This window comes from Arachis duranensis, chromosome 2 (assembly GCF_000817695.3).
Source record: "Arachis duranensis cultivar V14167 chromosome 2, aradu.V14167.gnm2.J7QH, whole genome shotgun sequence".
Taxonomy (NCBI): domain Eukaryota; kingdom Viridiplantae; phylum Streptophyta; class Magnoliopsida; order Fabales; family Fabaceae; genus Arachis; species Arachis duranensis.
Window position 1 is genome coordinate 8,549,075 of NC_029773.3, and position 26,851 is coordinate 8,575,925.

Here is a 26,851-nt window from a genome sequence, read left to right on the forward strand (position 1 = left end):
TGAGCCAAATGGGTGTGAAGCCAAGCTTAATCTTCTCAGTTAATGTCCTGAGTGACAAGGAAGCCGAGACCTTGTTCAAGAAAAGGGCTGGAATTGTCGACAAAAATTTTGAACTTGGAAAAATAGCAGCTGAGATCACCAAAAAATGTCATGGTTTGCCCATGTCAATAGTTACGACAGCAAAGGCATTGAAAAATCAGAGCCCCTCAGTTTGGGAGGATACTCGTCTGAAGCTTCATAGGCAAAGTCTAACAGGAACACCTGAGTATTCTACAAGGTTGAGTTATAATCTTCTAGAAAATGAGGAGCTCAAGCTTACCTTCTTGCTTTGTGCTAGTATGGGTCACGATGCTTTAATTGCAGACTTGGTGAAACGCTGCATTGGTTTGGGTTTTCTCCAAGACATCTATACAGTAAGGGAGGCCAGAGATAGAGTACAATCGTTGCTTGTGAAGTTAAAACAATCAGGTTTATTGTCTGACAGCTATTCAAGTGATCATTTCTCTATGCAAAATCTTGTTCGCAATGCTGCTTTGTCAATAGCATCCGCGGACAACCATGTGTTCAGATTGACAAAAGGAAAACTAGATGAATGGCCTGATGAGGACAAACTTGAAAAGTACACTGATATTTTCTTACAACATTGTGATTTCATTGAGGAGTTTCCTAGAAGAATAAGATGCCCCAGGGTTAGAGTGTTTCATATTGACAATAATGATCCACATTTGAAAATACCAGATAACTTTTTCCAAGAAATGAAAGAACTCAGAGTGTTGATTTTGACTGGCATCCATCTCTTACCGTTGCCCTCATCAATTGGATACCTAACAAAACTCAGAATGCTCTGTTTGGAGCACTGCAAAATAGATGAGAAAAGTTTGTGCATCATTGGAGAGTTGAAGAATCTAAGAATTCTTAGCTTTTCAGGATCTGAGATTGAAAGCTTGCCTGTTGAGTTGAAGAACTTGTCTAAGCTACAAATCTTTGACATAAGCAATTGCACCAAACTTGGTGGTATTCCGCCCAAGGTAATATCAAGTATGACCAGACTGGAGGAGTTGTATATGAGAAACACTTCAATTCAATGGAAGATTAATGAAGAACAGGAAAACCAGAGTGAAATTGCTAGTTTATCTGAGTTGGGGCATCTGAATCAACTATCAAATTTAGACCTTCAAATCCCAAGTGCTGCCCATCTTCCCAAGAATTTGTTCTTTGACAGGCTGCAAAACTACAAGATCATTGTTGGCTCTTCTGAGAGATATTCAAAGCAAGAATTCAAGATGCCAGAAAAGTATGAACTGGTGCGCTTCTTGGCAATACAGCAAAAATATGGCTTTGACATTCATTCTCAGAACGAGATCAAGATGTTGTTTGAAAGAGTTGAAAATCTTCTGTTGGAAAAATTCAATGGCGTTCAAGATCTTTTTTATGAGTTGAATTTAAAAGGATTTCCCTGTCTTAAAGAGTTGTTCATTGTAAGCAATTCTGACATTTGCTCCCTCATCAACCCAAAAGACAGGAAGCGTCCTGAGATGGCTTTCCCTAAATTAGAGTTACTGGATCTCTATAAGCTCAAGAACATGAAGGAGATATGCTCATCATCTTGTGAACTTTCAAAACCTTCCTTTGGTAAACTGAAAATCATCAAGATCATGCTTTGCAGTGCATTGAAGAATGTCTTTCAAATCTCTCTGGTTGGATTTCTAACCGCACTTGAAACAATTGAAGTTTCTGAATGTAGCTCTTTGAAGGAGATTGTCCACGTAGAGAATACAAGTCAAATTGGAACTCTTGGGTTTCCTGAACTACGTCATTTGTCTCTACGATCTCTGGTTGAATTTGTTGGATTTGATCCCATTTTGCTTGAAGATTCTAGAATACTATTCCACGGAAGGGTGCGTTCAAAGTTCAAACTAACATATAAATTTGTTTTTCTTCTACGCTAAACCAGTAATTCTTATAGAATATATATTCGAATATGAAATACATATTGAAAATATGTGAAATAACACATGTATACACAAATGCATGATTATTGGTTTTTGGTATACACATAACATTTTTATAATCATACTCTATTTGATTAAACTTAAGAAATATTTATTTTCTAATGTAAATTTATGAATTGAGAAATGCAAAATCACTTAACATTTCTAGAGTTACTGATTGTATTGTTGCTTGGCAGGTTGGAGTTACCAAATTGGAAAGGTTGGAGTTGTCGGCTATCCAAATTGACTGTATATGGAATGATGGCCAAAGCTCTCATTTTGGAAATTTGATACATCTGGACGTGAATAATTGTGGCAATTTAAAATATTTATTGTCATTATCTGTAGCCAAGGGTTTAGTGAATCTTCAGAGCCTTTTCATTAGTGAATGTGAGCAGATGAGATGCATCTTTAACCAAGAGCAATGTCGGGATAGTAGTAAGAAGGTATGGAGGTTGGTAACATTTTGATTTCAATTCTTATATTTTCTATATACGAAATTGTGGAAATTATAGAAGAATGAAACTCATGAATCATACCATGAAGTTGTGGGAGAGGATGATAGAGTGAAGGTTGAGACAAGAGACTCTAGTTAAAAAAAAATTAATTTTATGTCGGATATATCTATTATAGAAGCTATATACTACTTGTTAAGGGAAACGGTGGACAGGTATTAGAGCAATTAGAAAGATTTATATATGGTCTTTATTGACTTGGAAAAGAAATACGATAGGCTACCAAGTAAAGTCCTATATATGGAAAGTCTTGAAGAAAAATGGAGTAAGGATAACATATATCGTGCAATTAAGGATATATACAATGGGGTTACAACTAGTGCAAGAACCAAGGTGGCAGTATAATAGAGGAATTTTTATTGGTGTAGGTCATCTCTAAGCTCTTACCTTTTTACACTAGGCTTGGAGGTGTTTACTGAGCATATTCAGTAACCTGTATCACGATGTATACTTTTTGCTGTTGACATTGTCCTTATAGGAAAATCAAGGAAAGATTGAAATGAGAAGTTAAGTTTCCGGGGACAATTTGGAAGTATATGGTTTATGCATAAGTCGTATTAAGACAAAACATATAGTGTAAGTTCAGCATGAGAACATAGAAGTCAAACAAAGAAGTGAAAATTGGAAAAAAATATCACAGCATAGGTCAAGACGTATCTTAGTTGTATTGCTCAAGATAATGGAGAAATAGAGGATTATGTAAACCATAGAATTCAACCAGGTTAGTCAAAGTGGATTTGATAAGTGTTTCGGGTATCATACGAGACAAAAAGGGTACTTCAAACCTAAGGATAAATTTTATCATACTGTTATTAGACTAGTTATGTTGTATGGAATATAATATTAGGTGAGAAAAGGTGAATATCAGCATAAGCTTGGTGTGAATGAAATGAGGATGCTTAGTGGGATGAGTAACCATATGCGAATAGGCAGAATAAGGAACAAGGACCTAAGAAAAAACTCGGAATGGCGCATATTATTGAAAAATGGTAGAATCTCGTCTTAAGTGGTTTAGGTAAACGGAGAGAAAATCAACAAAACATCCAACAAGGAAGATATATTAGATGGGAGATAAACTAGTAGTTAGAGGCAGAAAGAGATCTAAGAAGTTTGCTCAAGAGAGATTTAAGCATAAATGAATTTAATAAAGATATGCATGACAAAAATAATGATATCATTTTATTCATGTAACCAATTGTATCCAGTGAGATAAATATGTGTTGTTGTCTTTAGAAATTATATTTTTGACTGCCAATAATATTGATATGACCCTTGAAAATAGTTATTCATGCAGTGGCTATGTTTTATTGACGGTAAGTATTGTGTTTTCATAGATGAGCTTCATATACATGTATTTTATGCATAAAATTTTTCTCTCCATCTTTACTTTTGAAAAAAAGATATCCTTTCTGATAATTATTCTGGCTGCTTGGTTGGCAATCAATATATACTGCTATTTCTTAATTAAAATAAAAGAAACCTATATAATCTACTTATTTTCTCCATTGGTTTGATATATTTTACCTTGTTAATTTGATTATCTTGTGACTATTTTGAACCAAAACAGGATAGCATCTTTCCAAAGTTGAAGAATATCAAATTGAGTAGCATGAAGAGGTTGAGTGAAATATGGAGTTCTGGAGTCCGCAAAGATTCCTTTGGCAAGTTGGACACTCTAATCATTGAGAAGTGCGACAAATTAGTGAATGTGTTTCCAAGTTACTTGGTGGGAATATTTCGGAGCCTAAGTAGTTTGAGGGTTACTAGTTGCAATTCAATGGAAGCTATATTTGACCTAGCTTTTAAAAACAAATATGCTAAGTATGTAAGCCGTTTGCAAGAAGTTCATTTGGAAACACTCCCAAAACTGGAACATGTATTGAGATGGAGGGAAAATCAAGAAGGGATTTTTTACTTCAACCATCTGCAAAAGATGTATGTTCAAGATTGTGAAAACTTGGAAAATATGTTTCCAGTTTTTGTGGCCGAGAATCTGGAAAATCTTGAATACCTTGTGGTATTGGATTGCATTCGGCTGAGGGAAATTGTGGCTAAGGGAGAGGAAGAAGATATAAAAAGAGGCAGAGAATTTAAACTTCCCAAACTAACCACTCTCAATTTTTCAAAATTGCCAAAGTTCAAGAGTTTCTATCCAGGAGTTAATGGATTAAGTTGTCCACTGTTGAATGAGCTATCTATTGAACTTTGTGACAACCTAGAATTATTCACAGAAGAAAAAGTAGATGCATCATCTGGAAAAGAGAGAATCCTTTTCCCTGAAGAGGTAATAGCAAACCTACTTTCAATTTAGTTTTAGTTTTAATGTTTGTGAGATGAAATTTTAGTTTGTGGTTTATAGTTTTGTAATTGGGATAGAGGCTTTAACTATATAAAAATAATAGCTTTTCAATTCTTGAGAATTGTTTCTAGTTCAGGAAAGTAAAGGAAACAGAAGAAAAAACAAATTAGAGAAACAAAATGCTATGTGCATACCATAAACCAGTCACCATCTATTTGTGTATAAATATATTTATAGTTTAATTTATTTTCAATGTGTATTTTGTATCATGTATTCTATATGAATGGCTAATTTGGTAGCTGATTTTTTTTGTACAGCTAACATATTAAAGAAAATAGTCAATTAAATGTTACATATAGTTTTTCTCTTCCTACATTCAACTTTTATGTATATTTACAATTTTTATTTTCTCTGGTTTCATCATTTATTTTGTATAGGTAATCAATAATTTGAAGTCCATGCAAATTGAGTGGCAGCATGCAAAGTCGTCAACTCGTTATCGAAGAGACAACTTAGAAGAGCTTCGCTTATCAAGATTAAAGAAAACTGAAGTTATATATTCTTTCCTGCATAGCAATCCTAATCTGAAAAGCTTATGGTTGAATGATTGTTCCTTCAAAGTTTTGATGCCTCTTGAAAAGCCAGCCAATTTTGAAAGTTTAGGTGTTGTTCCAAAATTGAAAAGCTTGAAGTTAACGAACTTATCTAGGCTTGAGAAGATTGGCTTTGAACAAGATGCAATTCTTCAAAGGATAGAGTTCTTGATCTTAAAGAATTGTCATGGGTTGAGCACCATAGCGCTGTCATCTGTATCTCTCGCGTACTTGACAAATCTAGAAGTAGTTGATTGTCAAGGGCTGAAATATTTAATGTCACTACCAACTGCTAGAAGCTTGAGTCAACTCAATGTCATGAAGGTAATTGATTGTAAATCTCTCACGGAAATTGTATCGGAGCAAGGGAAAGAAGAAGAAAATGCATTATGTGAGGTCAACATTCTTTTCAAACAATTGAAAACTCTAGAACTTGTCTCTCTGAAGAGCCTAGAAAGCTTTTGCAACTCCGAGAGTTGTGTGTTTGAGTTCCCATCATTGGAGAAATTGGTGGTGAGTGCTTGTCCCAAAATGGAAAGTTTCTGTCGAGAAGTCAAGAGCACACCAATTCTGCAGAAGATATATGTTGTGCATGATAAAGAGAAAAAGAGATGGTGCTGGAATGGCCATCTACAAGCTACAATACAAGACATGTTCAAGAACAAGGTATGCGTATTGGGACCAAGAACTTTTTTTGTGACTAAAAAAAAAAAAAAAAAGAAACAAAACACAAGCCAAGCCAAACTAGCTATAACTAGTAGTCTCCTGCACTAGGATTTGCTCCAAATCTATACCAGACTTGATCCAAGAAACATGAGCTGAATCACTTCTTGCTCCAGATTTAGCCAACCAATCAGCGACACCATTAGCTTCCCTTCGAATCAAATGGAATTGGACCTCCCAGTCTTTGGAGAAAAGATCTTGGAGTTTTAACACAATATCCTTCACCTCATGTGTTTGGGTGGTGATGTTATTCAACACAAGATATCGAGCGAGTCCGTCTCACAAATAACACTCGTGCAACCAGCTTCCCAGGCTAACATCAGCCCTTGCCAAGAAGCCAACAGCTCACAACGATAAACAGATCAGAAAAGAAAAGCACCTGAACGGCCCAACACCCATCTCCCTCTATCATCCCTTAGAACACAACCAAAACCAGCTCGCTGGACTCCCTGAAGAACACTAGTATCGTAATTGACCTTGAAAGTGCCGTTGGGTGGAGGCTCCCACTTAAATTTCCTTTCAATATCTGAATAGATAATCCGGTTGTAATGAAGGTTTCTAAGATCAAAGCTCATATTTCTAGCTAGGATTGCCACTTTCTTATCGGACCAAATTTCATCCGGGTTGAAAATCTCATGACATCGATGCCTCCATATACACCATATTCCCGATGCGAAGAGGCAGTCCTTACTAGATATGCCCTGTTTGAGCCAAGGAGCTAAATCGGATGATCCTCTAGTCTCGATGAACGAAGGGTCGATGATATTCCAAACAGCTTTGGCCCTGTCGCAATCTCTAAAACAGTGCAGAATTGATTCAGAATGGGCACCACGCCTCTTACAAATATCACTAGGTGTTAACTTGCGCTTGAACTGGAGCGCGTCAGTAGGGACAGCATTGTGAAGCGAAAGCTAGAATAAGAACTTGATCTTCTCCGGGATGAAAGGCTTCCATATCCAATTCCAGTCTTCGCTTTCATCCCATTGGAGTTTTCTTTTCGCTAACCAAAGATATCCACTTCTGGAAGAATACTCCTTTGTTGAGGCAGCAGCCCAAACCCACCCTGGGCCATAATGGTTGTTACCAGGAACAAGCAACTCAATTAGGGACGAACGAATATGATGAGGAAGAGGAGAATAGAGCTTGCTGAGATCCCATCAACCATTGCAAATAACGTCATCTAGAGAAAGGTGGAGGTCAGTTATATGAACGTATGGAATTAAGTCCGCAAGCTTACCCAAAGGAGACCATTGATCAAACCACAAGGATTGATCCAAAGTACCATAGCACCACGCAAAGCCCTCTTTCAAGCTATTGAACGCTTTTATCACACTTTTCCAAACATAAGAAGCCCCAACAACCTCCACAAAACCTTTTCCAGCAGACAAATACTTTTTAGTTAGGAGTTGTACCCATAATTTCTCTTTGCAGTGAAGAAGTTGCCAAACAAGCTTTTCCAGAAGGGCAATGTTCACACACCTAGAGTCCCTCACCCCTAGGCCTCCGTGTTTTCTTGGAGCGATAACCTTAGTCCAATTCACAAGGGATAGTCCCTTCCCATCAATCTAACCCTTCCAAAAGAATTGTCTCAACATTGAATCAATTTTTCCACAAGAGGGAAAAAAGACTACTTGCATATTATACACCGGAATGGAAGTCAACACCGACTTAACCAAACATAACCTTCCTGTCTTGTTAAGCAGCCTACCTTTCCAGCTAGCTAGCCTCCCTTGGACCTTGTCAATAACCTCCTGCACCGTCTTTTTTGCCGCTCTATCGTGGCCAATGTTCACCACTAAATATCTGCCCAGGTCTGAGTTAAGTGAATCTGAGAAACCCTTGACAAGACCTCCTTCCTCCGCTGAGTGATATTCTTGAGCATTGAGCCTTAGACTTGGCCAGATTAACTTTCAATCCAGATGCCTTTGTAAAGAGATCAAGAACCTGCATAACCATTTCAACCTGCGATCTTGTTGCTTTGCAGAAAAGGAGAAGGTCGTCAGCAAACATAAGATGCAAAATCCTAGGTCTCCCTTTGGAGATGGCAACAAGTACCCAAGATCCATTAGAAACATAATGAGAGATAAGGTAAGCCAATCGTTCCATACACATAACGAAGAGATACGGAGATAGAGAGTCACCTTGTCTTAGCCCTCTCTGAGGATTAAAATTCTGTAACCTCTCACCATTCCATAGGATTGAAAGTGAAGAAGAGCAAACATACCTCATGATTAGGCTAGTTATGTTCTAAGAGAAGCCAAAACTAGTAAGAGTATGTTGAAGAAATCTCCAATCTACCCTATCATATGCCTTCTCTAAATCAATTTTGAAAGCCATAGTACCTTTCTTGGACTTGGTCTTGCGCATAAAATTAAGGATCTCTTGTGCAATAATGATATTCTCGCTCGTTCTTCTCCCCGGGATAAATCCCCCTTGAAGAGGACCAATGACTTCCATAAGGAAAGGGCGGAAACGATTAACAAGGACCTTAGTTAAAATTTTGTATATGACGTTACATAGGCTTGTAGGCCTAAATTCTTTCATGACCGTCGGTCTGTCCACTTTCGAGATTAAAACAATAAGAGTCTCAAAAAAGGAAGCTTCTAAAACTTCACCTGCAAAAGCTTTACACACAATCTTCCAAATATCCTTTCCAACTAGGTCCCAATACTCCTTAAAGAAAATAGCTTGGAAGCCATCTGGTCTAGGTGCTTTGAAGGAGTTCATCTCCATAACAGTCCTCCTCACCTCCTCAATCGAAACTGGTTCAGAGAGAAACTTGCAGGCCTTTTGACTAAACTGCGACAGAGGAACCCCATCAAGAACACCAATAGCCACTTCCTCTCGAGAACAAAAAAGTCTCTGGAAAAAATTATTGGCTTCCTCTTTAAGGGAACCCTCATCATTCGACCAAGTTCCATCTTCCAACATAAGGCTGTGAATTTTATTTCTTTTTCTTTTGACAATGGTTTGGAGGTGAAAGAAGCTTGTATTTCTGTCTTTGAACTTGATCCATTTTTCCCTAGATTTTTGGTACCAGTAAATCTCCTCTCTTAAGAGGACAGAATTTAACTCTTGTTGAAGTCGTTTTTCTTCTTCCCTCAAACCAGGGTCATCACAAGACTCCAAAGAAATTTGGACTCTGTTAATATTCTGCTCAAGCTCTCTTTTTGTAATGAAAATGTTGCCAAAAACTTCTAAGTTAAATTTTTGAGCATGTCTTTTTACAGCAGTCAGACTTTTGGATACATCCGGAGACCCAGAGTCCCAGGCCTTGTGAACTACTTCACGGAAGAGGGGATGGGTGGTCCATGCCGCTTGGAATCTGAAAGGACGGTTTTTCTTCCTCTTATTCATACCAGCAGGATTACACATGACCAAGATCGGTGAATGATCAGAGTGATACCTTCCCAGAATTTCGCAAAAAGCCTCAGGATAAAGCAGACGCCAATCTTCATTAAGGAAGGTCCTATCCAATTTTTTTGCTACATCCAATCCTCCCTTAACTCTCTTGTGCCAAGTAAACTTCCTTCCCTTCGTACCCATATCCTAAGTCCGCAGCTATCCATGGCAGTTGCAAAAGCAGGAGATCTGTTAGCGTTGAAGGCCCCTCCTTTCACATCTGTTGAGATGAGAACTTCGTTGAAGTCTCCAAGAGCAATCCAAGGGTAGGAAATAATAGCAGAGAACTTTTCAAGATATTCCCAAAGGGTTCTATATTGCACCTGAGGATGGGCATAAATAACGTTGCACACCCATGCATTAGACCCATTTTACCGCTTCGAAGGAGACACAATGCTCAGTGATATCAAGAATTCTACTTTCCTTCCGAGACTCCTGTACCAGAACCTAGATACCCCCACTCTGGCCCCTAACCTCAAAGATGCCAACACTACTATACCCGAGCTTCTCCCAAAAGAATTTCATCTCATCAAAGACTATATGAGTTTCAATATCAATAAAGAAGGTAGGATGGTGATTCTTCACAATCTCCTTAAAGTGCACGCGGGCTAAGTTACTAGATGCCCCTCTCACATTCCACGCTAAGATGCTTATGTTTTCACTATCCATAGCAATAAACAATAAATTTAGGAAAATTACACTACCTGCTTTATAGCTCAGGCACCCTTTCCTCGGCGATCTCCTTTCCCTTTCCAACATTGGGCCCAAAAAACTTCTGGTTCCTTTCATCCTGCTCCTTAGCTCCCGCATCTTGTGGTGAGTTCTGAAGGGAGCGTGGCCTTAGACGCTTTCTGTTATAATGGAAAAAGGGAGTATCTAATTTGCTTCCACTTGTTCCTGCTACTGTTCCCTCGTGTGAAGGAGAAAGATGTTTGGTGTTATTGTCCTTGGATTGATTATTAGACTTGCCTGAGGAGGGATGCCCATATTTCATTAGCCTTTTTGAGAGATTAGCTACCACCAAAGGTCTTTTTGTGACGGGCCTATTGTTTGGGCCCTTGGGATTTAAGATTCTTGTCCACATCTCTTAGAACCTTCCCTTTTTTCTTAATCACCTTAATCCATGCCCCAATTGCCTCCTCCTGATTAGATGCATGAACATCTCCTAATTCCGCATGCACCTTACTAGGCGCTGACTTTGGATATCCCTGATTTTCCTCAGCAATTGAAGACTTGCCAAAAAAGGAAGCATCTTGCTGCTGCTCTGTCTCTGTAGAGTCAGCGTGCTAGTTATCGTTTTCCGGCAAAGGAAAATCTTCCTCCACCGCTTTAACGTCATTAACCTTCTTGCAATCAACTCCAACATGACCATAACACTTGCACTTCTCACAAATCAGTTCAAGATGTTCATAATCCACTTTGTAAATAACATCATCCACTTCAATCTCATCAATCAGCGGCACTCCTAAATCGATGAGGATACATGCCCGGGCAAATTTTCCCCTTTCCGCCTCTTTTGTCGCAATGTCCACTTTAATCGGTTTGCCTACCGCCGTCGCAATACGTTGCATGGCCTTTTCCTGGTAGTAAAAGATCTTCAGCCCATTGAAACGAACCCACACAAGAGTGGAACCAAAGGATTCCTCTGCCGGATGGAACTCAAATGACCAGGGTTTAACTGCCAAATAAAAGCCGTCGATCATCCACGGGCCTCCAAGGAGAACCTTCTCTCGATCTTCCAAAAGATCGCATTTCACCAACATCCAAAATTTCATATCCTCCCTTAAGCCTCCAAATGAAGCATAGTCTATGAGATAAAGCAGTGTGACTGACATGCTTGCCAAGAACCTTCACTACAATGGAGTCTTTGTAGGGTTCAGCTAGAACCTTTCTTCCTTCACTAGAAAAGGTCACTTTAGGCCTTCCCCCATTGCCTCCCTCAACCACAGCAAGACGATCCCCCTCCAGATATTCATCAATAACCAAGGGTTTAGGTGTCGAAACCCCTGAAGGATACCTTGCTTCCGAAGGTCCCTTGCGTGGCTGGTCTCCCCCCACCCTTGCTTCTTTCTTCACCCGCATCCTTGTGCATCCCACGTTGATCCCCTTGTGCCGCCACTCTCTCTCCCCCTCTCGCACCTTCTCTCATTGTGTTTTTCAAATCACACAAACATCATAATTTAGTCCCTCGTTTCAGAATATTAATCTATTGAGACCAAGATATTCTCTAAATTTTCATTTTATTATTTGCTGGTTCTCTTATTCCTTTTTTTTTTTCAAAATCATGAGCAGAATTAATCTGGTGGATGAAAATTTTCCTCACACTTGTAATCTCATCGCAAACTTTAAGATTTTGTTTGAATTAGTAGTAAATAATGAGAAGTACGAAAATGTAATCAAACTAAATGTCAAGATATGCAATTATATTTATGGAAGGAAAATTGAAACTTATATTTGAATGTATCATTGAGTTTGGACTGTGTTTGAAGAATATATGGTGGACTTATCATATTAGGAATATATCACTTTATAATTAATAGTTTTATTTGAGTCTTGTATTTGAACCAATATTAGTCAATTTCCCATTTTTTTTCACTGAAAGTGTTGGTCTCTTAGACTTAGTAATCTTTTGTTATTATTAGTTTCCATACTAATTTTTAAAAAAATTAAATTTTCTACCTATATAAGTAAAAGTTTTATAATAAAATAATAAACTAAATAAGTACATTTTATTGTGTTTACACTTTACACTGATTTTTAAATCTTATACTAATATTGACATCAATATTCTTTTTTGTGTTAATTATTTTTACTAATTTTGTATTTTATACTAAAATCTTGCCATATCTTATAATTTCTAAACATTGTCGAATCTTTGTATCCGTAATTCTATAATCTATAGCGTATTATTTGTGTATGTTGCAGTGTTAGTCTTCTGTTTCATTTATCCATAGAAGTTTGCCAACCTTTACTTTTCCCCAACTGTCAAAGCAGAAAAAGAGGAAAGGATGCTCTACTTTTTAACAATATTGTACTCGCCTTAAATATTTCCTGAAAGCAAGCATGTTGTTAAATCATTTTATGCTTTATCATTTGCTCTAGTTTGATACATTGCTGCACTTGTCCCTATAATCTAGATTCAAATAGGAAGAGAATTTTGAAGTTCTACTAATATTCAACCATTTGGGTTATATGAATTATTACAATATAATTGACTATAAATTTATTTGCAATATGTACAGAAATATTTTGAAGGCATGGACGAGATAAGTGTTCATGAACATCCATACCTACAAGAAGTCTGGCAAGGTGGTAAAAATGATCTGCAAAAAGATTGGTTTTACAATTTGGAATCTTTGACCTTGAGTGGGATTGAATTTGAATTATATGCAATTCCATCTAATGTTCTTTGTTGCCTGAAGAGACTAAAAGAACTTACTGTGCGTGATTGCGACAAAATAAAATCCATCTTTGAGATGAATGACACCGTGTTTAGGGGAACATTCCAATTAAAGAAGTTGTATTTAGACTGGCTACCGAATATGACACATGTGTGGGAAATGGATAATCAAGGAATTTCCTGCTTTCAAAATCTGCAAGAAGTGATTGTTGAGTCATGTGACAAATTGGAAACACTATTCCCTACAGCTCTGGCCAGGGATCTTAGGATGCTCGAGCAGCTTGATGTAAGTTTCTGCGATGAGTTGCTAGAAATTGTTGGAAGGGAAGATGGAGAGAAAGAGAAAAGGGAAGCAGAAGAAGGCACTACAGGAAAGAGTTTGTTTCCTCGATTAACAAAGCTGAAACTAAATATATTGCCGCAGCTCACTTGCTTTTGCTCTACAACGTTCACTCTGGGTTGCCCCGAGTTACACGTATTAGACGTGATTGGCTGTAATAAGTTGCAGCTATTTCAGGGTCAGCTAAAAGCAGAAGATAGTACTTCAATTACCATACATCCCACTTTCTCGAGCATACAGGTAACATACATGAATTATCTGCTCTCACACTCTGGCGCATTCTTTCTTTCGTTTTCTTCTAATTGTCTGATTAAGAGAAATGTTGTGTACTTATTCTTCCTCTTATAGCAAGTCAATGTATATTACAGTTTCACCACTGGGCTTGATGTAGGGATGTATATTGTCTCATTAATTAATTCAGACTTCTTCCCTTTCTTGGATGGAGTATATTTGTTTTCACCTGGAATAGGTTATTTCTGAGGTGGAGCATTTGTGTCTTAATTGGAAAGACACTTCGGTGTTATGTTCATTGTTAAGTCAAGTTGCAGATGATGTAAAACTTCAATATTTAAATGTGCTCGAGTTATACTTAGATGATGATGTGAATGAGAAGTCCACTTTGCCTTTGCAACTGCTTGAGAAGACACCCAATTTAGAAAAATTGGAAATATACTATTGTATTATCCAGGAGATATTCTCTCAATTAGATACTCCCAAAATCATCAATAGTAATGGGACTCTTGGAAACTTGAAACAGTTGCATCTGTTTGATTTATCTGAACTGAGCTCCATTAGTGGTTTAGAGCACCTGCCAAAGCTACAGTTACTATATGTTTCTGAATGTCCAAGTTTGACATCATTAGTAGTGCAATCTGGCTCCAATCTGAAAGAACTGAAAATAAGCAGGTGTCATAGATTAGCATGTTTATTCACATCCCGAACAGCAAGAATGTTAAAAAACCTCAAGGAGATGTGTATTTACAGTTGCGAATCAATGAAAGAAATCGTGGGAGATGAGCAAGATGAGACACAGGAGAATCAAGAGATCAAATTTGAGCGACTAGAGAGGATAAGACTTGAAGATTTGGAAAGCCTGGATTGCTTTTATCCAGGCAATGCTACTCTGCAGTTACCCTCTTTGATTCAGGTGGAGATACTAGAGTGCCCCAAGGTGAAAATTTTCTCTCGTGGTCCGATAAATGCAGAATCCTTTAGAGGAATTCGATATTCTTACTACCAAGATGATGATTTGGTCTTCCACAGTGATCTTAACTCCAGCATAGGAAGGTTGTTCTTGTATCAGGTAAGGACTCTTATCTGTATCCAATTTTGTTGTGACAAAAACATAATTTGACTATCGCATCTTACAATGAAGTAAAATTTTGTATCTCACTGCAAATTTTGTTACAATTTCAAAAAGACTATTTCTTAAATTAATGATGATTAATACACATATAGTTTGATTAAATATAATATTGAAAATCTTAAACCTATGAGAAATTTAAGTCCTAGTAATATTTTTTCTTGCTGTTCATATTGAATAGTTATTGTCAAGGATGAATTAGGACATTATGATGCTTGTAGTCCAGCTAGATTAAGAGGCAAAACTGATTCATATGAACTATAAAAATACCAGTAAACATTATTTATTGAGTATGAATATGCTCTCATTGATATAATGTGTTTTCCTGACTTTCCCTTTCTTCCCTTTTCTTCCTTTTAATTCCAGGGACATTTAGCTCTTGGTGATTTTCCACAGCTGGAAGAGATATGGCTTGGTGCACAGGAGATTCCAAGTGACTTTTCTTTCAGCAAATTGAAATCTTTGAAGGTGGAAGGATGTGAATTTTTATCTGATGCAGTACTGTCATCTCATTTATTTCCTCTGCTAGAAAATTTGGAAGAGTTGTGCGTACAAAAATGTGATCGTGTCAAGGCAATATTTGATTTGAAGGATACATCAACTCGTGATCCAAACATGATTGTTACACTTGGATTGAAGACACTGATTTTGAAGCAGTTGCCAACTCTGAGGCATGTTTGGAACAAGGATCCTGAAGGATATCTCAGTCTTCCATCTCTCTGCAAAGTTATTGTTGATGAATGTAAAAGTATAAAGACTTTGCTCCCGTCATCAAATACCGAAAAAGAAGAACCATGTGCAATCTCATTTACTTTCGTTCTTAAGTAAGTTGGAAGAGTTGCAGGTGCGAAAATGTGATTCTGTTGGGGCAATATTTGATATGATAGATGCACCAAAACATGATGCAGACATGATTATTATTCCCTTGAGGACATTGATCTTGGAGCGGCTTCCAAATCTGAGCCATGTTTGGAACAGTGACCCTAAAGGAAGCCTGAGCCTTGCATTGGAGAAAGTTACTGTCAATGAATGTAAAAGCATAAAGAGTTTGTTTCCAGCATCAGTTGCAAAAGATAATATACAAAAGTTAGATGTGAGATGCTGTGCCGAGTTAGTGGAAATTGTTGCAAACAATGAAGCAACGATAAAAGAAGCAAACAAAGAGGTTACTATTTTCACGAAGTTAACCTCATTGACACTCTGTGATTTGCCAAATCTGAAGAGCATTTGTTCTGAAATGCAAATTATAGATTCATCAAAGTTGGATGGCTGTGAAAAATCTTCATCAAGTGCAATACTACCATCTTATTTACTTCCTTGCCTAAGTAAGTTGGAAGAGTTGCAGGTGCAAAAATGTGATTCTGTTGAGGCAATATTTGATGTGATAGATGCACCAACACATGATGCAAACATGATTGTTATTCCCTTGAAGACATTGATTTTGGAGCAGCTTCCAAATCTGAGCCATGTTTGGAACAAGGATCCTAAAGGAAGCCTGAGCCTTTCGTTGGAAAAAGTTACTGTCAATGAATGTAAAAGCATAAAGAGTTTGTTTCCAGCATCAGTTGCAAAAGATAATATACAAAGATTAGATGTGAGAAGCTGTGTGAAGTTAGTGGAAATTGTTGCAAACAATGAAGCAGCCAAAGAAGAAGCAAACAAAGAGGTTACTTTGCTCACGAAGTTAACCTCATTGACACTCTGTGATTTGCCAAATCTGAAGAGCATTTGTTCTGAAATGCAGATTATAGATTCATCAGATGTGGATGGCTGTGAAAAACTTTCCTCAAGTGCAATACTTCCATCTTATTTACTTCCATGTCTAAGTAAGTTGGAAGAGTTGCAGGTGCAAAAATGTGATTCTGTTGAGGCAATATTTGATGTGATAGATGCACCAACACATGACTCAAACATGATTATTACAATTCCCTTGAAGATAATGACTTTGGAGCATCTTCCAACTATGAGGCATGTTTGGAACAAGGATCCGAAAGGTAGTATCAGCCTTGCATTGGAAGCAGTTACCATCAATGAATGTAAAAGCATCAAGAGTCTGTTTCCAGCATCAGTTGCCAAAGATAACCTACAAAAATTAGAAGTGAGAAATTGTGTGGAGTTGGTGGAAATTGTTGCTAGAGATGAAGCAGCCACCAAAGAAGCAAGTAAAGAGCTAGCTATGTTTCCCAAGTTAACTTTGTTGGTGCTATGTGATTTGCCAAATCTTGGTTGTATCTGTTCTGGAATGCAAATTCTTGATTGGCCACTATTAGAAAAATTAAATGTTTATCATTGTGAAAATCTGAAGGTATTAGCAGCAAATTTCCCAAATTCTCCACGTTCTTATCCAGAGGATCAAGATACCATTACAATAGAAAGTCATGGCATCCTTTCAACTGGATCGGTATGTCCGAAAGCTCTGTTACCAGCAATTTGCACTGAGTTCTCATGTTTATTAGTTTGATATATAACTTCCAAGTTTCTGGTTAAACACAGAGAATATGCATTTAGTCTTTATAGATATTGAAGAGGTTTATTTTACTTTTTATAAATCTGTTAAAACACACACGTGTGCATAAATTTCTATTATATTTTTATACCCAATCATGCATATCCTTAACTTTTATAAATGTCACTTTTTAATATTGCTAGCTGAAAGCAGGGACTAAAAGTTATTAGTAAAATGAGGAATCAAAAGAGAGTGAATTAATTTGTTATTCCAATAGTTATAAATACTAAATAACTAAATTCTAGAAAAGGTAAATTAAATGGACATTGTCCCTATCTTAATTTCTTATTGATTTCTTATCCTAGGTTGCCCCTCAGTTGGTGAAACTGTCCCTGAATAAGGAAGACATCATTATGATTGAGCAAGAACTACCTCATGTGGACCTCCAAAAAATAAAAACCCTCACTTTACAGAGTTTTAAGGATGATTCAGATACATTTCCAAATGATTTTTTTACAAAGGTGCCACTACCCAATATAAAAAAGCTATGCCTGATAGAGTGTGCTTTTGAAGCGTTATTCCACTCACAAAGGCCCGAGACAGAACAACATACCAAAATCCCTTCACAGCTTAAAAAGTTGGAGCTTAAAAATCTATACAAGCTTAAATCCATAGGGTTGGAGCACAGTTGGGTGGTCCCACTTCTTGAAAATGTCAAGGTCTTGAAAGTCTTGGAATGCAGTTGTTTGACAAATTTGGTACCATCTACTGTACAATCTTTCTCCTGCTTGACTGAACTGCATGTGGAGGGTTGTGCAAGATTGCAATACTTGTTCACATCCTCAACTGCCAAAGGTTTGGTTGCATTGGACGAGATATCTGTTTCCAACTGTGAATTGCTGGAAACTGTAGTGGCACATGAAGAGAGTGATAAACCAGATGATCAAGTGATATTCCCGGAACTCTGGAACCTGTCTCTCAGCAAGTTACCAAGACTTGGAAGCTTCTACACAGGGAACTCAACTTTGAAGATCCGGTGGTTGATGAATGTTACGATCACCGAGTGCAAGTGCATGGAAACTTTCTCTCGCGGTAATCTGGTAGCACACAAGCTACGAGCTGTGGATATAGATGAAGAGCATTGGTCCAAAGTTGATCTGAATACTGTGATCCAGCAACAGTTTGAGAAAGGAAAGGAAGCAACCTTAAGTTAGCACAATCAAAATCTCACCCACATGACTTATACGTAAGTGTATACATATTATTCAATACTACCCAATTCAAACTTAAATAACTGTATTTGGATATGTTGGTTTTTCAATACACCACTTTGTCTAACTGGACAGTAAGTTTAAAATGGAGGGAGTATTGTCTAATGAGCTAAGTTAATTCTCAAGGGTAAGAACTACATATGCTGGTAACTGATATTAACTAATTACACCATGTCTATCTGCTCAAAGTATACATTTTTCCCCGTGCTGCAGTGCACTAGTTGGAAGCTAAACATTCAAGAAAATTATACTGTTTCTGTTTTTGATTATTTTAATTTTCATTAGTGATGGCTCTGTTCATCATCTAATGATTGTTGTCCTTTGTGAATATTAATTAGCCACAGCCACAATTGATTGATGTTTATTCCACCTGAATTATTTGATACTTTGAAGAGAGTAATTGTGAAAAAGATTCATTCAACATTGAGTAATACATACGTGACTTGATATATAAGCTAGATATACACTGAATTCACAATTGATTCTCATTCGATCTTCTTCTAGAACATGTCTGACATCTTTATAACAAAGTATCTCTAGGTGAGTTTTTTGCAGAGATAGCAAATATTGAAGGGTGTGTTTGATTTATTGTTTTTTTTTTGTTATTTTCAGAATTTTATGAAGAAAAAGGTAAAAACAGTAAAAATAATAAAATTTTGTTTTCCGTTTTCACTTTCTGTTTTTTTTTTTTTTCTTCACAAAATTCTGAAAATAAGAAACATTGAAAATGAAAACACAAAATAAACGCATTAGACCTTGCGTTATAAATGTGACTTAGTTTGGGTGATCATAATTCAACTCATGAAGAATCTTATTTAATTTCTTTTCTTTCAATTCTAAAACTATTTTTACTTTTTGCAAATATCTTACATACCTGTTTATGAAGTTTTTTGTTGAAGGTTGTATGGGACTCCAAATGCAGCAACCAGCAAGAGCAAAAGTGGATCACATCATGACAACAACTGTTCAAATAATAAAGTGGTTGTTTCTTATTGTTGAAATGTGGTGTGCATGAAATAAGTTCCCTGTAATCTTACAGGGAAGAAGTGTGAATGGCTTTTAAGTGACATGAAAGTATTATTATTCTGTATTTTCGTACATGATGTGAGGTGTGTGTATTATTTTGAAGTTATTGAAACTGTACTTGTAGAAAATAAAAGTGACCTCCAATTTTAGAGGAGTATGGTTTGTGTAGAAGTTGTGAGAGATTGTTCTAAGAACAGAGTTGACAATGGCATATATGTTTAAAACTTCGATAAAGATGACTTGTATGTTTAGAGAAGAGATAAGACATATGTAGTTGTTTCTTTGCTTAGGCTCCCCTATCATGCTTCCGAGGTTTGCATTATGGTTTTGAAAATTACGAAAACTAGAATGAGGACTCAAATAAATGATAACAGCTGTTAATAAATATTATAAAACAATTTTAAATACATAATTACAAATATGAATAGAAAAATATTTTGTGAAATAATAAAAGTTTAATCACATGAAAATATTCGTTATAAATTTATACAAATTTTAAGATTTGCAGTTATTTATAGGTCAAATTATCTTTACTAAAAATTTTATATATACACATAAAAAATTAGTCATTATATATTTGCGTATAAGTATTTGTGTTGTTTCATTTTTAATGTGTATTTTATATTTTAATATGTATTTTATGTAAGTAACTGTTTTTTGTGTATGCACATAGCATCGTTGTATCTTTATTCATTTCTATTTCAAAAATTAAAATTTTATATGTCTATATTATCAATTATTTTGATAAGTATAAATAAATTGTACTTTTATTGGATAGATTAAAATATAAATATTAAAATAAAATAATATTATTTTAAAGGAGAAATTTGTTTGGTGTATTGGAGATCTTGAACAGAATTTTTAGTTCTTTAAATAGAAGAGAGAAGGGCAGCTAGCTAATGAGATGGACTATGTCCATATTGTTGATTCTTGTTCCAGGCCTTACCTAGAACTGGATAATTGGGCTTTGAAGGGAAGACCCAAACATTAAAGGAGGGTGGTCTCCGACTTGTTTGAGTCTGGGAGCCGCCGTCCGAGTTGTATGTTTCGAAGAATGGCGGGTGGTACCTGCAAAGACACTCCGATGCCTAAGTCAGCAAAAGGGTAAGCAGGTTTTGAATGAATTGGAACTTGATTTTACCTGAGTTTATCAGTGTATTTATAGGTGATGATCCAATAACCACCGTTGAAGTAGTTCCACTTCTGGGGGTGGATAACTGTCCCTTTATCTTAGGGTTGTTGGGATATCTCTTCTAGAAGTGGGTGAGAGATTTTAGGAGGCAGTTATTCACTTAGATAAGTATTGGCTGCCTTTTGGCGTTGACTCTGACCTCTTTAAGGAGCTCGGACAAACAGTGAAGGCCAACCTTTTGGATTGGGCCTCTTAACTTAGTTTGGGCCTGGCTTATTACTTGGGTCGGGTATGAACAGTGCCCTTACTCGATTCCGATATCTTTTTGTGAGTTGGATTCGAGTATTGGATTCAGGAATATTCGAGTTGTCTTCTTACCATCACGTCGGAAAACCGACGTGATTTTGGTTTCTGGAAAGGCATGATTTCAAATTATGAACTGTCCCGTCACTTTGGCTTTTCGCATTTATGAGTGGAGGGCAGTTACATTGGTAACGGTGCGCTCCCTTAATGAGGGGGTCACTTGATGATAATGCCCCTAACACCTTATAAATGTCTTTCCCTCCTCTTTCTTCATTTTCTTTTGTCTTCTCTTTGAAGTTTCCTCTTTCTACTCCTTCATTTTCTTACTCGAACCCTTGGGCTCTTTCTCTTTGCTATTCTGCAGCGTCGTACTTTGGATTTTTCTTTATCTTTTTTACAAAGGTTAGTTCTTTGCACCCTCTTTTCATTTTTACAGTATTTTCTTTATCTTTGCTTGATATACTGTATGTCGGAGAGAGGTCTTGTATCTTTAATGCATTTTTGTTATTTGTAGTAAGAAATTCTGGGATTTTTGCATTTTCTTTTTTACAAAAATAATTTCTTTTGTCGCTGTTGACTGCTTTCTTTGTTTGTTTTAGAAGAAGTGTCTTATCTTCGAGAGCCCTGTTTTTTGATGGTTTCTTTTTCCTTGTAGGTTTTATCACTTTTATATACACTTCCTCATTATTGAAAAATGTCTTCTCGTATCCCTGAGACTCTCTTAAGATGGGTAGATGCCTCAGTTCTTTCTGAAAGCTCTATAGTGGATAACGTTTTTATGACCGAACTCCGAAAATACCATAGTATCTGTAGTCTTGATGCTTATGAACCTAAGTATGAGTTAGTAGCACCAGACCCTGAGGATCGGGTTTGCTGTGGGAGGACTGATGATTCTGACCCCCACTTCTTTTTCATGTATGACCGCCTCTTCACCTGCTTGGGGGTTACTTTCCCTTTTTCCGACTTTGAGGTAAAGGTTTTATCTCATTGCCGGGTGGCTCCTACCCAACTCTACCCCAATTCTTGGGGTTTCCTAAAAATATACCAACTCATTAGCCAAGAGCTTGACTTCCTGACTTCTTTACGAATCTTTTTCTACCTTTTTCACCTGACTAAGCCTTTCAGTGCTTCAAATAAACAAAACAAACAACAGTGGGTGTCTTTCTGAGCTATTCAGGGCCGGAAAGTATTTTCCATCTTTGATGAATCTTTCCATAATTTCAAAAACTTTTCTTCAAGATCCAGACTGTAGAGTACCATCACCCTTTTTTTCCAAACGAAAATAACGAGCCCCGATTTCTCCTGTACTGGTTCGAGACCTCCCCTATAGAGAAATATGATCTAACTAACTTGGATGAGATAGAGGAGGCTATTGTTGGGTTTTTCCGAGAGGCTTGGGGGCGGGCTCCAAACCTGGATACCAAAAAATTTCTTCTTGGCTCTCCAAGTTTTGTACGGATCGAGCTAGGTAGTTTTTTTTATCTCTTTGGTGCTAATTTCGATAACTTTCGACTTGTATTTATTCCAACTTGTATACTAACCAAGTTTTTTTCTTTCGGAAATGGTGAAAAGTGGGTCGAGCGCTGCTTACCAGAAGGTGCAGGAGGCGAAGAGGAAGGCTCGCGCCCGAGCTGACGCCCAGAAAGTTGGAACTTCTAGCAATCTTCTCTCCCATGGGTCTGGTTTGGGGACCTCTTCTTCCAGGCCGATTTTGGTAAATCCTATTCCTACTCCTCCTCTTTCTCCTCCTTCCCCTGTCCCCCCGGTTCAGCCCCCTCCAGAACCTGAGAAGAAAAAATGCAAGACCTCGGAGACCGGTTCCTCTATTGCTGGGGAGGCCAGTTTCGATGGTCTAAAATTCGTGAGAAAGCACATCCTTCCATATAGTTAATTTTCTATGGATGATGCTTCCCTCCGAAACCATCTTCAGGTTCTAATTCGGGGGGGAATTTGGACTGTCGGGGTCTATACTTCTCTTCTTGATATTTTTAACAAGGCTCCCTTAAGTGCTTCTAAAAAATCCATAGAAGACCTTGAAGGGAGGATTGTCATGTATCAGGAAGAGGAGAAGAGGCTGCAGGAGGAGAATACTTGGTTGAAGGAAGAGCTTGCCCAACTCCAGGGGAGGGAGAAAAAATTAATGGGCCAATGTGCTATGACTGAGGGGTTGAAGGAGAAGTCTGAGAAAAATTATGTTAGGCTCTTTTCGGATAATCTTGATCTGAAAAAATAGCTGGACCTGAATCGAGAGGCCTATCAGGACTTGGAGGACTCCATTGTTGAGAGTTCTGAATAGATGTTTAGGGTGTTTAAGGAACAAGTTGGAGTGATTGCTCCCGACTTGGACCTTTCTCCCCTTCGCCCCGATAAAGTGGTTGTCAATGGAGAGATAGTTTCTCCTCTTCGTCCTGAGACAGAATCTGATTTGAAGACTCGTGGGCAGCGCATTATTGAATCTCCTTCTCCTGAGGCTGAGCAAATGGAAGGGTTTATGCCGAGTTCTTCTTTTCATCCAGGCGAAGCTCCGACCACTACTTCCAAAGAGATGCTTCCGACCCCTCCGACTTCCACGACTGCAGCTCCGACTTCCTCTCTTAGTGATGATTTGAACCCCCTTCTTGATCCGAAGTGATTGAAGCTATTTTAAGGCCTGACTTGTGGGTCCTTTTTATGAACTCTTTTTATATTTATTTGTATACTTTGCTTGAGGTTCCTTAACATTGGGTCCTTTTTATAGGGTCTTTAACAACAATTTTTGTTTCTGGTCCTTTTTTGGGCAGGACCTTTAACAAAGTAATCGTTTTATTGTTTATGTGATGATGCTGCGTTTATTTGAAAACTTTTGTTGAATGATTTAAGGCCTTTACAAGGTTTTTTTGAAAAAACCTTTGTTTTGATTTTTGGACAGAAAGCTTTTACTATGTGAAGCCTTTTAAGTTATGAGAAAACCTTTTTGCTAAGTAATGTTTTTCTTTGGCAAAGTCTTTATGAAAAGCTTTTATCGTTGATTCCCTAAGGAAATCTCACATCTCTTTGTTTTCCATTACTCTGACCTTGTACGTTCAATTTTGCTTTGTCTGTTGAATCATTTATATAACTTAGGTTATTCTTGTGATGCATTTTACTCTGCTCGGGCTTTCCGACTTGTAAGTCATAAGCTATATCGTGTCCGAGCTTGCCATAATCATTTTTTATAACCTCTTTACACTGACTTGTGCCTCGTCGCTTTATCTTGCCGACCATGTAGGTCGGTTGGTGCGGAATTTATAACCACAAACTAACCGGCAAGTGCACCTGGTCGTACCAAGTAATACCTCAGGTGAGTGAGGATCGATCCCACGAGGATTGATGGATCAAGCAACAATGATCGAGTGATTGGCTTAGTTAGACAAACAGAAAATGGTGTTTGAGATTTCAAAAGTATTAAACAGTAAATTCAGAATATCAGAAGACATGCAGTAAATAAGTTGAGAATAATATATGGAGAAACAGTTAAGGCTTCGGAGTTATCTATTTTCTGGATTGATTTTTCTTACTAACTATTTTAATCATGCAAGATTTAATTCATGGCAAACTATATGTGACTAAACCCTAATTCATTAGACCTTTTTAGTCTCCTCTAACTCTCATCAACCGCCAATTCCTTGGTCAATTAATTCCAATTAGAGGGTGAAGTTTAATTCTAGTTATTATGCCACAAAAATCCTAATTATCCAAATATAAGAGGATTATATGTCACGTATCCCGTTAAGTCCAGATAATTAGAATTTAGAAGAAATTATTTTCAAGATGTTGTTCAAGTAAAGAGCTTTTCCAAGTTATACAAGAACTCAATTAGAAAGAGGGTCATACTTCCGTTCCACCCAAATTCATAAGATAACGAACGAAAACAATTCTTGAATTATAAATCAGTACATGAATTAAACTAGAGAAACAATAGAATCAATCCATATAATAGACAGAGCTCCTAACCTTAACAGTGGAGGTTTAGTTGCTCATGGTTCATAGTGGAAACTACGATTCTCTTAAATTGTAAATTGGAATGAGGTGGAATAATAGAAGAGAAGTTTCTTTTTCCCTTTTATATCTAATCCTAATTAATTTAAAATATATTTTCTAAAACTAAAATAATATCTTTTCCTATTTTAAAATAAAATACAAATTTAAATCAAAATTAGTTAAATCTTCGAGCACTCCTAATTCGGACGCTGGGACCACCAATCATGCGCCTTACTTGGTGAACTTCTGCGCCTAACTTGAGTTGTTGTTGTGCATTGCGCATGCTTGTTAGTGTCTTGCGCCTTACTCAAGGATACCTTGCGCCTTACTTGAGCTTGGATGCATGGTTTTGAGTTCACTTGAATGATTCTGTGCCTTACTTGGAGAATTTGTGTGCCTTACTTGAGGAGTCACGCCCATGGTTGCATGTTGTTGTTGTTGTCTTGCGCCTAACTTGAGAAATCTCAAGTTAGGCGCAGCCTTGGCCAAATTGGTGGGAGAAAATGTGGACTATTATATATCATTGGAAAGCTCTGGAAGTTTGCTTTCCAACCCCACTAAAATCACGTCGATTGGACCTCTGTAGCTCGAGTTATTCAGGTTCGAGTGCAGAGAGATCAGGGTTGACAGCATCATTCGCCTTCTTCTCTTTTTCTGCGGAAACTCCATCAAATACAGCCAAATGCTACCTAAAATAAACAGAATTATACACGACTCAAAGTAACATCCATAGTGGCTAAAATATAATTAATTCTTGATTAAACTCAACAAATTAAATGCAAATTCACTAGGAAAAGATAGGAAAGATGCTCACGCATCACAACACCAAACTTGAATTATTACTTGTCCTCAAGCAACCAAACTAATATAGGCTTAGGATGTGAATTTGCATGAGAATGAGAGTTTGATTAAGCTCATGTCTCTTCTTATATTGGGGTTTACAACCGCAATTGGCATCCCATTCTCCTTTGATTTAGAAGGATGTCATTGTCATTCGGAATTAGAATTTGGATAATATTATGAATTCTCTAATCTTTTGTACTTCAATTTAATCCTTGAACACAGCAAATTTCTTTTGATTCTCTTTTTTTTTTGGTGCTTTGCACCTTGAGCCTAGCCGTGACTTTAAATGTTTTGTCTCAAGTTTCACTTGACACAAAAACACCACAAGCACTTAACAAGGGAACTCTCTTTAAGTTCTGATTTTCCTTTCAGTTACTCCCAGACATTAGTGTTCAAAGCCTTTGGCATACTCTGTTAAATGCATTTGATCTCGACTCTTGGTGTTCTGTCTCAAGGATTACTTGACACAATCACACCACAAGCATATGACCAGGGAAACAACTCTTTGAGCTTTTAATCATGTCTGACCTCCCTAGTCATTGATGTTCAGATCCTTGGACCTTGCTTTTATTTTTCTTTTACTGTTTCTTCTACTTCAAGGATTAAACTTTCACTTATTGCAGAGAATTCATAATAGTTCTCTAAATTTCTGTTCCTTGTATATTAACATTCTTTGATTCAAATTTAAATATGCATTGTTCATGTCATGCATTCAGAGTCATAGAAAATACCACCACATTTGGATAAATGAGACTACTCTTAAAATTAAACTCAATTTCTCATGCATTACATCTTTTCTTCTTTCTTTTTGATTTCAAGTTTAGTGGGCAATACATGAGACACCTTTCAACATTAAAGCAAATAACAGAAAATTTTAAAATAGTAGAACTAAACTAGAACATAGGAATTGAAATAACAAAGGATCATGCAGACATTCAAGTAAAACAGCAGAAAACAGGAATATAACATAATAAGAATGGAAGGAAATATAGAATGAAAGGAACTCAACCACCTCAGGTATCCTAGTGGCCGTCTCATTCTTCAGGTTGTGCTTCTCCGTGAAGATGATTTACCTCCCTTTGGTGCCATTAAAATAAACAGAAAAGCCACAAGCGAAGCGACAACACCAAAGTTAAAAGTTTGCTTGTCCTCAAGAAAAAAAAAAAAAAAAAAACTGAAAATAGGGAGGGACATAAAAAGATGTA

The 26,851-nt window shown here is 37.1% G+C and overlaps 2 protein-coding genes across 2 annotated transcripts; both read left to right on the forward strand.

Annotated features, from left to right (window-relative positions):
• The first annotated feature begins 8 nt into the window (after positions 1–8).
• On the forward strand, positions 9–15,455 carry LOC107473357 (uncharacterized). Its single transcript, XM_016092900.3, has 7 exons — positions 9–1,898; positions 2,189–2,437; positions 4,074–4,790; positions 5,243–6,064; positions 12,766–13,503; positions 13,733–14,566; positions 14,993–15,455. The coding sequence occupies exons 1-7, from the start codon at positions 9–11 to the stop codon at positions 15,452–15,454; spliced, it is 5,712 nt and encodes a 1,903-aa protein (XP_015948386.2). The 3' UTR covers position 15,455.
• On the forward strand, positions 15,455–19,603 carry LOC107473358 (uncharacterized). Its single transcript, XM_016092901.3, has 3 exons — positions 15,455–17,027; positions 17,438–18,318; positions 19,243–19,603. Exons 1-2 carry the CDS (start codon positions 15,507–15,509, stop codon positions 18,284–18,286), a joined length of 2,370 nt encoding a protein of 789 aa, XP_015948387.2. The 5' UTR covers positions 15,455–15,506; the 3' UTR covers positions 18,287–18,318; positions 19,243–19,603.
• The last annotated feature ends 7,248 nt before the right edge of the window (positions 19,604–26,851 follow it).